This window comes from Scomber japonicus, chromosome 21, assembly GCF_027409825.1.
Source record: "Scomber japonicus isolate fScoJap1 chromosome 21, fScoJap1.pri, whole genome shotgun sequence".
NCBI lineage: Eukaryota > Metazoa > Chordata > Actinopteri > Scombriformes > Scombridae > Scomber > Scomber japonicus.
The window spans coordinates 11,921,154-11,940,049 of record NC_070598.1 but is presented as its reverse complement, the minus strand read 5'-3'; the positions used below and the strand labels follow the sequence as shown (position 1 = coordinate 11,940,049).

Below are 18,896 nucleotides of genomic sequence, written 5' to 3'. Positions count from 1 at the left end.
AATGAATAAAAGAAAAGAAAACTGATCAAATAAACTCTTATGAGTAAGATGCAATATAGTACAGGGCTGTCAAACTCAAACACCCAGTGGGCCGAAATAAAAAAACTGGGTCCAAGTCGAGGGCGGGAAATATTCAATATTTATTATAAACTTTTACACATATTGAATCTGAAAATGTCCTAAAGCTTTAGCTTATTAGCTATTGCAATAATATTAATTCATTTGAATAGGCCTAAATATGAACTCACCCTTAATGTTACACACATATAGAATCTGAACTATTCGGGGAACTAACTGAACTAATCTGAATTATACTAACTAAATGGTGCATGCGACATATTGGCGGGCCAGTTCTGATAGACATTAGATATTATCTGGGGGGCCAAATAAAATTACACTGCGGGCCGGATTTGGCCCCTGGGCCTTGAGTTTGACAGCTATGATCTAGCGCCTACATGCCTCACAAACGACAACGACATGTTTGTCCTCCTTGCACACAGGGGTGGTGCACTTGGAACACCAGATTCATGCTAGCTTTCGATCTTTGCTAGCTGGGCAGATCTTGCACCTCTTCCTCTTCACTTGGCCCTCCTGTGACTGGGTGGTGGCTGCCCTGGTTAACCCACATCTTCCCATTGCCTCTGTGATATTGGTTTGGAGGTGGGGCATGCCCTCCATGCGCCTCCTCATGTGTGGCATGACCAGCTCTTTGCCCAGCTCCTTTATGAAGAGCCGCCATGCATTAGTCACACCACCCATGTAACCAGGTTGTTGTGCAGTGTAGTTGGTGAAGGCGTTGAGGGTGGCAACATCCAGCATATTGTGCCAGAGCACCATGGGCCACCTCCGTGTTCTCCGCTTGCAGGTGTACATGCAAACCATTTGATCCATTGTTTCCACTACAGATTTCGTGTAGTTGTAGTACTGGATCACTTCTGGCTTCCTCTTGACACTATGGTCATCCACTGTTGTGTCATTATGCATGGTGCTTAGTAGCACAACAGCCTTCCCCTTTTTCGGGACATAGCTCACCATCGTCATGTTGCCACAGAAGCCAAATTCGGAGCTGTACTTCCACTTACATGAATCAGATGTGAAAAAAGCAGCCTGTTTTGTTCTGAGTGGAATGTGAAAAGTTGTCCAGTTGTTCAGTTCTGACAAGTGAAAAGTTGTCCACAGTAAAAATGTTCCTAACTGCAACCATTTTATGAATAAAAGTGACATGGGTCACTTTTGACCCATGTGTGTAAACTTGATGTAGTGATACAAAACCTATTTTAGTTCCAACATGAAAATGAAGAAAATGAAAAAAAAATGATTTATGGTAATCAAAAACAAGATATGTAATGAATACTTTGAAATATTAAATGATTAAATTAATATATTTTAAATTACATAGCAAAGAAACACAGCCATGCATGAAATAACATAGGAAATGAATAGGGGTCATTTTTGACCCATGTTGCGCTTTAGAAGGGTAGTCGTACAAAAATGATTTTTATTAAAAAAGTAAAAAATTAAAAATGAAAATAAGAATTTGTGATGATCAAAAACAAGTTAGTTGAGGAATTCCTGGAATTCTGAATTGTGAAATTAATTTATTGCAAAGATATTTACGATTAAAACTCTGTCGGGTCACTTTTGACCCATCTTATGCATCAAAGGGTTAAGCACACAACTAACTAACTGGATTAACTGTAACTATTTCCTCATAATAATTGTTCTGTTTTTTAAAAATCAGCAAATGCACCCTCTGGACACTGATACTAGACCAAACTAATTAATGAAGAGCAGAAGCTTAAATTTGTGCTGAAACCCAATTAAGAATTTTATAACTTTTCCGTTTCATTATTTATTATCAGTTGTAAAAGCTGTAATCTACAGTTGTAGTTCTTATTTCGGTTTAGGATGCAGGAATTAAAGTATCAAAGAAGACGGTGTTGCACACTCTATTTTATTTTTAGAAAAAAATAATTATATGTCATAGATGGAAATTCATTACATTTTTTTTCTCTTTTTGTTTTTTCTTTAAATTACAAAATTGGTTCTGTTTATGAAGTCAAATACATTTGAGTGTTCCTTTTTAAACATACTATATATATATATATATATATATATATATACATACATCTGTCATTATGGAAGGACAGTTACACACAGCCATGTTTCCTAATGGTCATAAATCAATGAATGAATTAATCAGTATGGTATTTAGATTTGGTAAATTAGATGTTTACCTTATTAACGTTATTTAAAATGTTTGCATTTTTCATAATAATCAATAATAACAATAAGTACAACTTGATTCTTCTTTTGTTTTCCCAGTTCAAATACACTATATCACTATATCTATATCAATTTGTGTTGATAAGAAAACAAGATAAAATGTATTACTGTAATTAGTAATATGTAGTTATGAACTAAAAAAACATTCAAAAAGTAATTTAACAAAACAGTCAGTGACAAGAAGACAGTTTTTAACAATAATTAAGTTCCTAGTTTTGTGCCAACACACTTCATTGGCAACCAAAAGAATGAATGAACTGTAAAATTAATGAATGGATACACTGTAAAACATGGACCATTTTATGGTGGCTCAAACACAGCTTCAAGAGTTGTCACAGTCACCATCACATCAGCTGAGAACAGAAAGAGAACAATTTAAATGGAGGGAAGCCACGATGATAAATTACTGAATCGTGAAATTGACAAAAAAATATATACATAATAGATGTCAATGCTGCCTTTTCTGCCGGTACTCACATTGTCACAGAAGGATTTTCTATGCCTCAGATTCACTGTACTCCATGTCAGGAGTGTTCTTTGAAAGCCATCGGTTCTTGTGTTGAGTGTGTCCAAAGCCCTCGTCGTAATTTCCTTTTCTTCTGAACAGTTGTTGGTAGTGAAATATGCAGTAGAATTCCCCATGTAATGGTGTATAATTTTGCATGCTACAAATAGGCACAATGCGTCAGTCTCATTTAAAACATACTACACCTTGCAATTTTAAAAATGAATCATGTATATTTGATTTTGCATTTTGTAAACATGTCTTCAAAAGGTGTCATATCTCTAAATCTCTTGACTAGTGGTTCATGTTTTGTGTCATGGTTTTGGACTTTCATTGTAGGAAAAGCACAAGTGGAACTAATGACATTAACAATGGCTTTGTTCCAATATTACAGTATTACAATGCAACGCAGCAATTGATGTTATTGGGTACACCTGTTTTTGACAAGTAAATATGTCTGTTGTGAAAAAAGGTCTTCAACTTTTCTTTCACTCACAGTAAAAATAGAAATACCACAGTGCAATGGCTCTCCTACTCCTCCAACATTAGTTCATATGTAAAGTTTCTCATAGATACTTTTCAAAATTGTAGTTGAAGAACATGGCTTCTGTTTCACATATGTTTAATCAATCCAATCAATCAATCAATCAATCAGCAAATCAAGCAATCCAGCACATTGATTATGGATGCATTCAGGAAACATTAGGTTTCTAGTCAGTTCCAAAATATATGGACATTACAATATATATATAAAATAGGGGTGTAGATTTTTTTTTTTTTTCTGAGAGGAGTCAGGACAAAGTTAACAGAGTGAACCTGTTACTTTAAGAGTGTAGCATTGTGGGTTGTTTTTAGCATTAACGTTGGTAGGTTAACGAGTTTCACCATCCCATCTAATGTATGCTACCTCCATAGCAACCGTGTGTCTGCTGAAGTTGATATAGTTAATTATAAGTTTATGTAGTTTATTTTAAGGGAGTTATCTATTCAAACTCTGAACGCTAAGTGTTTTGCTCACACGGAGAACAAACCTCTGGACTAAACAGTAGTGGAGGTGTCACATAAAGTCATGTTAGAAGTAAAAGTATCACTTCCAAGAGCTTTCCTCAGATGAGCATTCACGTATCTTCAACAGGTAAGATTTATACTTTATAAAAAAACATCATTACAGTAAACACACAGAGCTAAGCTAATTTTGTTCTGCAAGGTTTTTGATTTTTTTCTTGATTAACATCATTTCGCCGAGCTCTTGATGACATCTTCAGTTTTCTTGTTTTGTCTGACCAACACTCAAAACCCCAATTATATCCAGTTTACTGTTACTGTCACGTGACCAAAACAATAAGAATAATATAATTAAATATATAGCCTAATATTTCAATGCATGTTTAATTTGGAATATTTGCCCATTTCAATAACCTTTTATTTTCTGTAAAAGCAGTTGTTGCCAGGGTTGTATTGTGTTATAATAATGTATTCAGGCCAATACAAAATAAGAAATCATACATATTGACCATATGTACAAAGTGAGTAATTCATTTAGGCTCAGGCAAGATATAAATTATTTTTTGAAAATCATTTATCATGATGACAGGAGATTTTTTTTTAAACAATATTTCGATATCTCACCTTAATTTTTTCTTGCACTGTTTACAGCAGAAGCAACTTTTGTGAAAAATGTATTTGTCTGCAGTAATTTTTTCCATGGGATACACTGGCTTCGAACAGGCTGAGCACATCTCCTGACAGGCTCGTTGAAACTGATGAGAAAAGTGAGACAGTGCTTAGCTTGATAAAGAAAACACAAGGCAATTGAAAACCAAAAAAAATCTGTTTTTAATTTAAAATGCAAAGAAAGTGTGATAAAGAATACAACAACAACATCAAAAAGATCCCCCAACAATTAAAAGGGAGTTTAAAACCATAAATAAACAAACAAACAGTAACAAACATCATATTCATTTATAAGAAATCAATTTCTGTACATGACAACTTTGTCGTGCAGTACATGAAAAACATTGCCAGCATTTAGTGTTTCGGTGTGAAACAGAAACAGCCCCCTCCCTGTGGTTGAATTAGGGTTTCTGATTGATCGGCAGCCGAACCTCTGGGTACTTAGTGACCTGGTGCTGAGCCGGACTGTTCAGGGCCTGACCTGTGGATGATGTCATTATTTCTGGGGGAGTATTGACAACAGTGGAGGTTTTGGAGGAGAAAAACCGGTTACCAAAGTTATCAGTTCTCTCATAGTTCTCTGTGACTGTTTTGTTGCCTAAAATGCCGCTCCCCTTACCATCAGCCTGCACCTCAAGCACACTGAGCTCTTGTTTAGGGTTAAGTGGGCTATAACTGGATTGTTTTTGACCTCCCTTTCTAGGGTCGTTTTCAGCTGGGCTGTTGCATTGTAGGATTTTTGTCGTCCTGAATTTCTCTTCAGTCTTCGGGCTGTGCTGACATGTGGGGCAGGTTGTGGTCTCTGGGGACAGCATCTCCGTCTTTCGAGCAGCTGACTGAATGGAGATGAAGGCCGGTGAAGATGGAGGACTCGCTCGTTGTTTCGCAGAGGCTATTTCAAGGCTTGCACCCTGACCAGCTGGCAGCGCTGTGCTTCCCTGTGTTGTCGGGCCCTCCTGTGTCATCACTGATTGCTTTCTGCTTGACCCGATGCTAATTTTACTAATGTTACCAGAAGATGGGGATCCATGAACTGTCCCTAAGGACTCTTTGAACAAGCATGATAAACCAGCAATATCTGAGTCTGATTTCAAGGTAGAGACAGAATAAAGAGCCTTTTTTATGGCCTCCTCTATGTCCACAAGCCTGGCTAAAGTCTGCTCTTTTAGATTCATAATTTCCTCACTGGCTCTCTCAAGATCTCCAAAAACATGCGCCATTGAGGACTTGCTTTCACTCTTGTCCATCGATAATGGCGACCTCTCCTCTTTTTGTTCTACTTGTATACTTTTTGGTTTCCTCTTGTTGGACTCGACGACCCAATCAGGGACGTCCTCGAACACTTTCCTCAGTGACCTTACGTCAACCTCACTTGTGTCCTCTTCGATTTCTTCGACTTGACTGAGAATACTCTTCAGTTCCTCCTGCTTTCGCAAATTGTCAAAAATTTCCATGGCTGCCGTTATGTTCCCTCTCATGATCTCGTCCATATGAACTGACAGCCGCTGCCGGCATTCATCCTCTGTCTCTGTTCTTCCTTTCTTTTCCCTCATCTCTACTTTCCCCTCCTGTTTAATTTGTCTCTCCTGCTTGTTTTTGCTGTCAGCACCTTGTCCACAGGCCTTTGGGTTACTGCCTGATGGACCAGTAGTAGTTTGTTGTGGTTCTGCCTCTACGTATGCAGGAATTTTTGAATTATGGTCTCCAGATGAGTGCTTTGGATTTTTGTTGTCATGCTTTTTTACTCTTTTTGGCTTCACAGGGGCATTCTTCGCTGAAAGTGTCTTTTTACCTCCAAATTTTTTGCATGCTTCATTGAAATCTACAGGGCTTTCATCTGTTTCATTCATATCATCTTTGACCAGGATGTTCTGGGTGTTTTTCTCCTCTTCTGTGTCATTTATTTCTTTTTGTCGGTCAATTATATTCCCATCTGTATTGTGACTTTCCAAGGTGATGACTGGACCTTGGACTCTGCTTTTTTGGATTTCCTGGGGCATTTGTAATGCTTCACCAAAAAGTAGATTTCTTGTAGGTTCATGACCCTCTAAATCTGGCCTTGACTCTGCACCAGAGTTGATTTTGGACCGGTCTTCTTGCTTATTTTCATCCTGATCTGATAGAAATGTTGTTGCCATAGTTGTATTTTCTTTCAAAAGCTTTTTCATTTCAGATTTAATAGTATGAGTATGATGAGTCTCTGTGCTTGTTGATTGACTGTCTCTTTGTTTCATCTTCAAATGTTCAGGTTTAGGTGGGATGGCTGGTTTTGGACAAACAGGCCTTTTGCTATTCTCTGAGGCAGCACTTGCAGCTGGTTTATTAAGGGTGTCACTTTGTCTTGGGGGCTCTGTGGCCACATCTAGACTTGATTTAGATTCAGTCACTGCGCAAATCTCGTTGTTAGTTGTCTTTTGAATGGACGCTACATCAACATTTTGTGATCTTTCTTTGGAAGATTTTTTATATATCATCGCTGCTCTGAAGTCTCCTCTAGTAACATTAATGTTAGACCTCTCCAGGGAATCCAAAGCTGATTGAAGTTTACCCTGAAAATCTATTTCCTCATCCTCTTGCTGTGCAGCAGTTTCTGAACTATTTGAAGACATCGTAGCAGCTTCAAAGTGTTGCTCCTGGACCACCTCTGTGCTTGTTTTACCCTTTTTGCTGCATGTCTCAGTAGCATGAATTTCTACAGAGTTAATCTCTTGAAGGCATGTGCTCTCATTTTCATTTACTGGTTTATGTTCTGAAGTGATGTTGGAAGCTGTTTCCTCTTTTTGTGCATTTTCTTGAGGTAATTCTGCTTCTGTTCTCTGCATTTTCACTGAGTTGACATCATATATTATACCTGAGGCAATGGGTTCCTTAGTAGATTCTTGAACATGGACTTTCTGTTTATGTTGTGATGACTGATAAAAAGATTTTGCTTCCATTGTGGCCTGTTGGAGGCTATGGATTGCTGTTTTGAGGTTCAGGATTTCTTCATTGTCATCTATCACCTCGACTAATTCAGCTTGGTGGACCCTGTCATCGTCCAGCACCTCAAATTGCATTGCGGCTTCAGAGCTGTGCGGTTGTTCTTGTGCTTGGATGCCACAATCCTTGATGTTGTTCTTTTCTTGCACATGGGAAAGGACACCGATATTCCTCTCTGTGCAGGACTGCTTATTTCCAAGTGGCACATTTTGACCCTTGGATGCAGGAGGGATGGTGGTAGGTTGTTTGGGTTGGACTGGTCTGTCATCTCCAGAGAACATGGATTTCAGTCTCTTTACATCCACTGGTACCCACTCTGATGTACTATCCTCTGCCTGGTCACCTTGTTGTTCAGGATGAAGCTCTGTGACTTGTCCCGCCAAATTTTGGATGGGAGGAATTTCCTGTTCTTGAACTGTCGGTTCAGCCTGAAGAGTCTTTAAATACTCCAGATCACCCTTTTCAATACAACTCTTAAACAGTTTCACATTCCCCTTTACTGTGACTTCAGGCCTGTTTGATCCTGAGCAGGTTTGGTCTTGAGAGGTTTGATTTGAGAGGTTAAGGCAGCTTATGGTTGATTCAATAACCCCAGTTCTCAATCCTTGATTCTTTGGTTCACTCTCATCCTTACTTTCTGTCTTTGGTTCATCAAACTCTGCACTGTCCCCTTGTGGAGGACAGTAACTTTTCACATCTTTCTCATCAACATAATTGTAAAGGGAGTAAACTATTACTTCAGCACATCTGTTGATACCCTCCTGGATTATCACTCCTTTCCTTAGGGAGTTATCTTGATTGAGAATATCCTCAACAAGTTGAACCACATTGGCAGTTTTACACTCTGTGTCCTGCTGAACAGGCACATTAACCGCTGTGGCCTCCATATTTCCTTTGCAATCTTCCTTTAGGTAAGTGATCTGAGACTTTAGGTTTGCCCGTGGTACCAACTGGAGTATGAAGTTTTGTGCACCACCTTCAGCCACCTCATCATATTTTATCTTAGGCCCACTCTCAGATAGCATGAATTTAGCCTTTTTTGCTATCATTGTCTCATTCACCTCGATGATTGAGCCATCTGAATGTATGGTGTTAACGTGATGAAGGGAGTTTAATGTCTCCTTGATGTTCTCCACCATTGTTTCTATTTCGTCCTTGTTCTGATGTCTGATTTTATCGAATGGCATTGAATCAAACAGATGAGCTCTGTTCTTGACATTAGCTGTCAGATAGTTCTCAGCTGCCTCGCTGTCTACTGCTGGGATTTGGGGTTTTCCTGTATTTAAACAGGGATGCTGTCTGTCTACGTTTGTTGAGATAAATGGGTTGTTTTGGAAAAGAGCTGCCCTCGTTTTGATCGTATCCCCAAATCCTTCTGGATCTGGAATACTTGTAGGCTCATCCTCAAAGAGTGTTTCACCAGTGGAAACCTCTTCCCAGCCAGAAAACCCATGATCACTGCTCTGACCAACATGAACACACAACCCTTGATTATGGCTCTGTTCTGTCAAATCAGTGTCACTGCTTCTGGTTTTGCTCTGTGGACTTTGTTTGTCACACATTTCAAAGCCCTGTTTTCGTTTTTGGACTGCCCCTGTCTCATCCCCGAAAATAGAAACTTTCCCCTGGAACTTATTATCTGGATTTAGCTTAGATGTGTTTAAAGATTGATTCTCAAATATCCTTCTGGTAGCCTGAACATCTATTCTTACAATCTCCTCTTCACACTCAGGATCTGGACTAGAACCAAGTGTTTTGTCGGCCTCCACGGTCGGTTTAACACTTGCAGCGCGAGGCCTCTCTTCTGACACCTCAAACACAGCTGATGTTTTACTGACATCGCCTCTTTGCGCTGTTTCCTGTGCCATGTGCAGCTTGGGGGAGTAAGCAGATACTTTACTACACAAGGCAGAGTTCTCGAATATCAAGCGTCTTGAAAGGACCTCTCCCTCGTATCCAGTTTCAGCAGCTGTCACCCCGCTCTCTGAGCTCAAAACCTCAGCAAGCTCCTCGTCCACAACCTCATCCAACATCTTTAGTTCCGGGTGAGTGTGCTTCAGGAGCCTTCGCAGCTCACATTTCTGCCGCTGCTGGTATAACATTTCTTTGGAAGGTTGGGATTGCATGAATTGTTGGGAATGTGGGCCAGAGATGTCTTCTGGTCCCGGCTGATGTTTCGCTAAAGTTGGTAGAAGGTGGTCATCTTTTTTTTGTAGGGAGTCTTCGGCCATCTTAGAAGAACAAAGTTCATTCATTAGCTATCCATTGAAGATCAAGCTCCAGAGTGTGCAACATGCTTTTAGGCAGGAGAGCCATTACCTTCCAGATCATGCCAGTCGATTTGCTTTCCACGTGCGCAGTGTCAGTTTGTTAGCTGAACTCCAAAATAACGAATAAGCGATTTTTAAACAAACGCAATACAAAATGAAAAGAAACAAGTACTGAGAGTGAATGTCATTCAATCCTTTTGAAGAAAACTGCAACTCTCAAGAAAAGCTCTCACCATTTTTAGCTATATGGTAAGAAGTGTAGAAGATGTTACATGTTATTGTGACAATGCAAACCACGCAGCTGCACCAACCACACCATCATGCAAAAAATTCTGGTAAAATACTACCTTACCTTGATTAGTTTGACTCTTTTCCCAGAACCAGATAACTGATCTTGTCCCTGAATGGAAACAATTATTAACAATTATTTCAGATCAAGTTAACCTTAAATTAACACTGTTGTCTGAACCGCTGTTAATTTATCAGTAATTGTATGCATTATATTTAACAGCAATGTGTAGCTAAACATGTGGAAGATCTTGTCACAGATTACATACATGAGTAGACTTTTATATCTCAAAATCAATCAGTAGAGGCATACAAATCTACACATTTAGGGACAATGTTCCATGTAGCAGCTGATTTCTATGGAGCACCAAGACAATATTAACATTGTTTAGTCTGGACACATAATAAATAGGCAAATGTTTACCGGTTTTACAATGCTGTGTGTTGGTTCCTGAGTTGCCACCTTTGACAGATAGAGAGCAGATATAGCTTTGACCGAGATACACAGTTGGTCCTTGGTTTGGTTGAAGGAGCTGTCCCACGAGTCTGCATACGACCTCCTCTTTTCATCTACAGAGACATCAGACACAGCTGCTTTAATGTGTTCGATGTTGGTTGTGAATCTCTTTATGACAGCAGTTGTACTCACAGGGCTGATTTAGAGCTTTCTGAGATTAATGTTTTACAGTGTTATCCAGTGTTAGGCTGTCATATGAATGCAGCATTACATTTTTTACATGGGATTTGGGTTAAAGACAAAAGTTGTATCCACAATTCTTAATTTTACTCTCTTCACTACTGGTTTATATGAGCTGAAAAGAAAGCACTGCACTGTTTATTTCCAGATATTGTTGCAACAACATCATGTGACTGAGAGAGTCATAATTCTATTTAAAGCAGAGCATGGAAACGGAGTTTAAACAATTAAACAATTAGCAAATTTTATTTATGTGAATCACATATTTACATTTTTGCAGTTTTAACTGCAATTTTGAGTCATGAGAAATAGCACTTTCTAAGCTGATATTTAACAGCTGCCAAGTGGTTGGGTTATAAATGTCCCACTTGTGGTGGAGAGGGAGAGATACCTGACTCCACTGACACACATACTGAGATTTAAAAGGACTGGCGAGTCACTGCAGCCACAGTTGACTAAGCATACAGGAGCAGAAGTAAACACACATACGTCTGGAAAAAATAGTTTGTAGCAGTATAATAAATGAACAGTCTACTAGCAGCTCTCCATCAGATAAACAAGGCAAAACAGACACAGTAAGGATGGCGAATTTTGTTTAGTGTATTAGTATTTAGCAAACTTCTAGTGTAAACACCCTAAAAGTTCAAGATTCGCATAGCTGTAGAAACTATTTTACCAATTATTGGTATAATTAGTTCCATCACAGTGCTGTGTTTATGAGATTTTATGGGTTTAAAGTTTTCATGAGCACACTCATGTCATATAACATGCAGTTAAAGACTGGTATGTACTCAACAGATTATTCACAGATTATTTCCTTTTTGCTATCAGTACTCACAGAAAATGAACAGCTCCCAGTTCCATCGGTCCTACCTGTCTTCTTACTCTGTAAATCTGTGTGAATGTATTTTGATCTAACGTCCTGTTGACTTTCGGCTGGTTTTGTAGCCTCTGCCACTCTCGGTTGCTCCCTCTCTCTGTGTCACTCCTGCCCTATAGTGACAGCTGACCCTTTCACCCTCCTGCACATATTCAGGACTAGTAGCATACTGGCTATTTCCGTCCGGTGGTGGCGTATCCTGCTACGCCCACAACCGTTTGAGTCAGTCACTGCACCCTGAGTCACTGTGCTGATATTCATTTCCATGTCACCTCTTCCCTTTCATTCCCACCACCAACAGTTTTCACTGGAGTCACAGGATGCACCGAAGGCTTTCTAGGGAATGTTTACTAGTACCACTGGCATCTTGTTAGAGGTTGTCTGAGGAGCCATTTTTGGCTAACATGAGAAGCTAAACGGAGATAGATCAAAAGCTAAATATGTTGGGTGACTTTAACTTTTATGGAGTAAGGCAGCACTTAAAAGATTTTGTAGGTTGATAATAACTTCCTATAATGTTTTGTAAAACATTATAGGCACAAATGATGAGAAAAATAGGAATTTAAATCCAAGTAAATGTTAATTTATCATTGTAAACATATGCCTGCCTGTGGAAAATTAATTGGAAAATTAATTAATTCTAAATGTAAACGTAAAAATGTTAATTGTGGGATTTTTTATTCTGTTATCTTTGTGTAACCAAATCAGCTCCTTAGCAAAGCTGATGATGAAGTTGAAAAAGTTCCCACAACAGGACTACAGATTACACAGTACAGTATCTCAGCTGCTCTTACCTGCTGGTCCTTGTTCCTTAAAGTACTTTAGACCTTTTTTTAATTTTTATTATTATCATTATCATCATAATTGCTACTTCTAATTGTAAACTGTAGTTTGATCTAAATTATACTGATAATTTCTCAACAGAGAGATGCTTTTTATTTTTTACATCAGACACACCTTTCTATTATGTGGAAGTACACTTGAACTTTCATTCATTTCTCAGCTTTATTGGGGGGAGGAAACATTTTAAGGTTGTAATTTATGACAGAGCACACAGGCTCATGATACACAATGAATTGTTTTAGCAGAAAGATAAAGTACTCACCAGCTTGAGAGGCTGCCATTTTTTCAAAATCTATCCCCCCTATTGTTTTTCTTCTCTCCAACCGGGTCTGATTCACCACCTGGAGAGAGACAGAACTCTTGAAACAATGAACTCTAGGTCTAAATCTGTTCATATGACATATGATATGTAGGCTTTCTATTTCCAAAAGCAACATGATGGAAGTTGTATGATCTGGTTAAGAAAAAAAATCATCGTTTCAAGCTTCATATGTTGAATACAACCATACAAAAATCACTTAATAGAAATGACAGGATCTTTTAATTTTATTCACCTTTCGAGATGCATTCTCTTCTTTTGCATCAGGTTTAGCATTAACAGAAGCATGAGCAGGAATGTGGGTTTTCTGTTCTTCTGTGGCTCTCTTTACCCCTTCAACCTCTCCATTCATCACTGGCAGGGTGTTTGGTGCATTGGATGGTGACATGACATTTTCAGCTCTGAAACTGCTCTTCAGCTTGTTTTGTGTGGAAGCCTTTGACTCAAACAGAGACTTCAGGGCATCTATAGACCCGGCGCTGCTTTGAAGACTCCCCATTGACCTGCTGCGGCTCAAATTGGTTTTGACCTGAGAGCGTTCCCTCTCCTCATTTCTCTTCATCAGAGACTCCAGAGCGGTCTCTTTAGTTTCCAACAGGCCACTCACAAGTTGAGGAGATGGTGTTATCTAACATGAAAAAACACATCTGGTATCTCATGTTTACATTCTGTTGCATTCTTTACTTAATTGAGTCTGAATGTGTTAGCATTACCTCATGTAGCACTGGCTTTGTATTTTCTTCAACATCATTTCTTGTTGTTGTTGCTTGAATGGTTGAGCTTACTGCTACTGTAGTTTGATATCTGTTATGTGCACAAATACATGTATCTCATCTACCGCATGCAAGTGCTGCATGTAATTGTATAATGTTTGTAAAGCTGCAACAATTATTTAGTTTAATTGATTAATTGATCAAAAGAAAATTAATTTCATATGCTATTTTAATAATATATTAATCATTTTGAGTCAATTTTTAAGAAAAAATGCTAAAATTCTCTTCTTCTAGCTTCTTAAATGTGAATATTTACTGACATTTCATAGAGCAAATGACTAAACAGTTAGTCAAGAATATAATTGACAAATTAATCAATCATGAGCCCTGCAGCCCTTAAGGTTCGACTGTGCTCATTAGTTGTTATCATAGATATAAAGACAATGAGGACATTTTTTTTCTCACCTCGCAACCAGCTGGGACACAGATGCTGTCTTGTCCCGCAGCCCTGTCTCCGTCCAGATGGGCTTGTCACATGATGAGGGGACACTTTTCAGTGACTGGGTACGCCTCAGGTTGCTCTTCCAGTCCATGACCAGTCACGTCACACACAGTTGGATAATAACTATATTGTCGAGTGAATCTGAAAGATAATTAACGACATAGACAGGAGTAAACATTACAGTACAATACACTTTGTCTTTAGAGGACCGGCTGTCAGTGGAGAGCATGATCTCTTTTTTCATCATCCTTATACTGCCCGTCTGTATTTTATACTAATTTCCTAACCCTGACTCACAAAATATGTCAAGTTATAACATCAGTAACATCAAAAGCCTGGAATGAATGAGGAGTTGTAATATAAAACAATTGGGAGGATCACCTACAAGTTAACACAATGCAAACTTGTACAATAACCACCTTGTTAAGGGGAAATCGCAAAATAGAGAAAAAACACTGGAAGGAAAACAGATTTTAAATGGATACGTTACCTTACAGATATCAGCCGGTGTCTACTCGCCGTGACAGTCAGAGGCACTTCCCCAGCATCACAAGATCTGCACATTGTGGAGCGTTTGTGACCAAAGTCCTTTTTCTTCCTCATTACTTCACACTGACTGTGTAAAGCAATCTATGAAAACGTCCACAGTATGAACCTTTAACAGTGTAACGCAAAGTGACTGTATCAGCTGTTTTCATCTTAATTACAGTTATATTGACTGTCTTTTTTTCCTCCTAGTCCTTGCTAGCGAGTCCTTGCTAGTTTTTGATGTCAGGTTAAACTTACAACACTCAGATGTAATTACTTGATCTTTGAGCGGCAATAGACAATCCATTAAGATAAAAATAAGATTAACCATTGATTCTGAGGGGAAATCTTTATAGCAGCAAAGACCAGACAAAAGAACAACAAACAGAACATAATTTAAAAAAGCATTTTGAGGTGTGACAGATACTGATTAACAGAGGCTCTCAGGTTACAGATTTACACATTTACAGTGCAGTAAAAGATCATATGAGGAACAACACTGTCTGTACACATCAGTTTGAAGAGGTGCCAGTGTGATTTAAAAAAAAAAAAAAAAAAAATATCTGGAGAACTTTCCTGGCAAAATGCTTCACTTATTTTTAAGAACTGCCTGAGTAGGTAATAATTAACTCTAACATTTGTAAAAGATCACATGTTACTGGATTATTAATAGAAAAAAACAACCATGGTCTGAGATTTCAGCAGTGTTAAAACATAGCGTGCATCACAAAAGCAGTTCAAGTGTAAAAACATAGAAAGTAGAAAAGATGAATTATGCATAAGACCGTAGTGCCTGCAGTCCCAAAACTCGCAAACACTGCTTTTGCCTGACAGCACAGATAGGTGGATCCAAAATGTCATGCTCAGCACCACCCTCCTTTATGAATGTGCCCCACTTTGTCTACCCCACCACCACCCTAAACCTGGAAACACGAGTGACACGGAACAATATATATATATTTTTTACAGCTTCCTTAAAAGTTCTTTGTGCTTAAATTAGATTTCAACTCGCTGATCTTTCTTCGCAGTCCTAGACAGCCAACGAGGAACAAGTGTTGAGGAAGTTCGTCTCTACCCTGGAATTCCAAGCTCTCTCGACCCCGAGGGGGTCAAATAAAAGCAGCAGGAAGCTCTGGTCCTTTTTGACTTCGCTGACAACTTTGACACCAACCCTAACCCTAAGTAGATTCCCCCTGACACATGTTGTGGGAAAACTGTACTCCACTCCACTGAACAGATCTTTCTAAGGCAGATTTATAAAATAGACTTTATAATCTGTATTGAAAAATAATTGAATATAGATAAACTTGGCATTAAACTTCATGTCGCACATATTAGTGCATAGAGATTAGAGATTTACTTTTTCTTGCCAGACTGGTGACATACCTTGAATGCATAAGCAACTTTTTCCTTAAGGGAAATGATGGAAATTATAGATTTTTAAAATAATTATAATGCCATCTTGTGGAGAAATATCTTTACTACAGCAAAACTAGAGACGTCTTGTCAAGGTACATAGCACTGATACAAAAAGAAAAAATGAGACAGTTTAGTTTTTTAGGTAACAGATAATTATAAACCTATTTTAAATGCCAAAAATGTAAGTTGTTAAACACCTGCAAGCAAATGTGAAAGAACAGTAACTAAATGCATTTATTTAAGTACTCTTAGTAGCTATTTAAGTAATCTTAAAGCTGCATTAACTGATTTCTGCCACTAGGTGGGAGCAGAACAACCTGAAACCACCACATTGACATTATTATACAGGTTTTTTTCATTGATGTCACAGATTTGAGGTATTTATCCTATTCTTCAATATTTTCATTTTTGAGAAATCAGATTTTGAAATATACTAAATGTATCAGACGACTATACTTGATAGTTACTTTGCAGATTAAGATTTCATTATTAAAAACATTAATTGATAATTTATTTATTAAATGGTTAGAGTTCATCCCACCTTGACTGGAAACAACATTAAAACGCTGTTTAAACTTAATATGAGTCATACTACATCATAAGTAATTCTACTTATATTCCTACATGTATATTTATTATTATATTATCTTATATTAATTACATTTTTGAATGTAGGACTTTCATTTTTATTAGAGTATTTTTGCCTTTAATATGTCTGTTATTCTTTCTTTTATTCAATCTGAACACATTCATGTATCACCCTTTATCTGGCTCCCCCTCTGTTTTACACACTAGTAAAATGCAGTGGAGGTTTGAGACAATGGAAGCTTTTGTCAGCACACACAATTCATATTCACTCTCTTTAGTCTTGGTTTCTGTTAATCAGTCTTCAGACAAAGAGCGAGCAACAGCAGCAGCAGCACACACCCCTGGGGCAAAAAAGAGAGATTCAGCCTGGTTGTCTCTCCCCCCTCCTCTGCCCCTCCTCTGACTACAACCCTCATCCCTCCCTTCAAAACCCACTCCTGTCTCTGTCTCAGAGGCACTGCGGAGATGAAAGGGAATATGCAATGCGCCGCCTTTGACTGTGAACTGTGTAGTGTTATTAGGGGAAGTTTACTGGCCTTGTCTGCACTTTAAACACACTTGCTTACACCAGCCAGCTGTTTAGAGGGAGGATCTGTGGCAGGGTGGAAGGAAACTGAAAAACCTGCAGATTACATTCCATGACTGACTGGGAGTTGCAAAGAGGGAAGCACAAATACTCTCATAGATAATTTTTTCTGCTCTGTGTTTGAGTCTACCTCCTGTGTGCTTTTCCTGAATGTGTAAAACAGTCCATGAAAAAGGATTACCCCTTTCATGTTGTATTGGTATTCCAGCAGAGGGCGTTAAAGACCATGCAAACACTACGTATGATTTTACTTTCATTTGGGTTATGTGGGAACATCACAGTGGGGCTATTCAAGGCCAAACTAGGTTATTTTAGTGCACCAAAATAACCCAGAATGCACAGCAGTGAGAACAGAGACCAGATAATTCAGGAAGATAAGGTCAGTATTGGATAATAATGTCTGGTTGGTGGTGCATACATTAGTATATTTTAGCACAGACGGTGAAATCAATTTAAATGCAGGACAAATGTCTACTAAACTTCTATTACTTCACTTCACCAGGCTGCAGTACTCCCATAATTCCCCTGTCTGCCTCATATGCAAATGTCTATGTCATCCCTGCAAAATGTGATACAAATGATACTGTTTGTACGTCATGTTATATGTGGGTGACACACATGCAGAACACACACACACACGCACACACACACACACACACACACACACACACACACACACACACACACACACACACACACACACACACACACACACACACACACACACACACACACACACACACACACACCACAGCACCTCACACGGCTTCAGTCATGAGTTTGCCCAGGACAGATGATATGCATGCATCGTGACACAGAGGGCAGGCAGAGTGTGTGTGACTCAACACTGGTATGTGTGTGTGTGTGTGTGTGTGTGTGTGTGTGTGTATGATTCATGCTTTTCCTGCCAGTGATACTGCCCAACATGTAATTGAGATACTGTAGTTGATCTTCATTCAGAGCCATTTGAGAAAAACAGATTTGTCATTTGTAAATAATGAAGAAACCATGTAAAGTCTTCATTCTACAGCTGTGGTTTGACATTAATAATAGGTCTCTGTTAACCAATTTAGAGTACTTTGCCTAATCTCATAACATAAAGTTAAATCTTAAAAAAAAAAATTGTCACATTTAGTGATATCTTATTTATTCATTTGTAATTTCTTAGTCAGCTTTCTTAATGCTAAGATGAAGCCCAGTTAGCTAACAATGTCCCATCTGTAGTTTTGATCTTCTTTTTTGAATCAGACCACCCTCAAACAAGCAGAAACATACCAGATAACCAGCACTAATTTATCTTGGGCTATAAAATCTGACTCACGTTTCCCTCAGTCTACTTCGAACAAATGACTATCTTATAATCATCTAGATTGATGCCTTTGTTTTTCTGATAAGAAATCATCAACACACATGGGTGCAGATGATCAGATATTTAGTGATTGTTCTTGATGTCACATATTGCACAAATCAGTTATTAATGAACACATCAGCTTTGTTTCAATATGGATTCTTGCACGTTCGCCTGTCCTTCATGACGTGTTTGACGTGATAACAAATGTTCTGCGTATGAATCCAAAACAGAAGCACACAGATGACAAGATTATGCTTTTCTAAGTGTGGTGCCAACTGGAGAAATATGCAGGAGGCATGGGATGAATTTAACTGAAAAGAACAAATGGAAAGCTGCAGTCAAGGAGAAATAAACTGTTTAAATAACTAACTTTAAAAGTCAAAGATGCTCTAAGTAGTGTAGATTATTGCTATATTTAAATGGATGAAACTGCAAAGGTCTTAATGGGTTAGTAATGGCTTATGTTTT

General features: G+C 38.4%; 1 protein-coding gene across 1 annotated transcript; it reads right to left on the bottom strand.

Annotated features, from left to right (window-relative positions):
• Nucleotides 1-4,720: 4,720 nt before the first annotated feature.
• LOC128382866 (xin actin-binding repeat-containing protein 1) lies at nt 4,721-14,047 on the bottom strand. Its single transcript, XM_053342865.1, has 6 exons — nt 13,920-14,047; nt 12,977-13,343; nt 12,685-12,763; nt 10,427-10,572; nt 6,566-9,675; nt 4,721-6,523 (listed from the first exon to the last, which is right to left on the bottom strand). The coding sequence occupies exons 1-6, from the start codon at nt 14,045-14,047 to the stop codon at nt 4,867-4,869; spliced, it is 5,487 nt and encodes a 1,828-aa protein (XP_053198840.1). The 3' UTR covers nt 4,721-4,866.
• Between the last annotated feature and the right edge of the window lie 4,849 nt (nt 14,048-18,896).

What these genes read in the sequence shown, in the direction of transcription:
- LOC128382866 (XM_053342865.1), bottom strand. Translation starts at nt 14,047, where the DNA reads ATGGACTGGAAGAGCAACCTGAGGCGTACCCAGTCACTGAAAAGTGTC. An exon ending in AAGAGAATGCATCTCGAAAG is followed by an intron (nt 12,764 to 12,976) that starts GTGAATAAAATT and finishes GTCTCTCTCCAG; the next exon opens with GTGGTGAATCAGACCCGGTT. An exon ending in CACACAGCATTGTAAAACCG is followed by an intron (nt 9,676 to 10,426) that starts GTAAACATTTGC and finishes TGTTCTTCTAAG; the next exon opens with ATGGCCGAAGACTCCCTACA.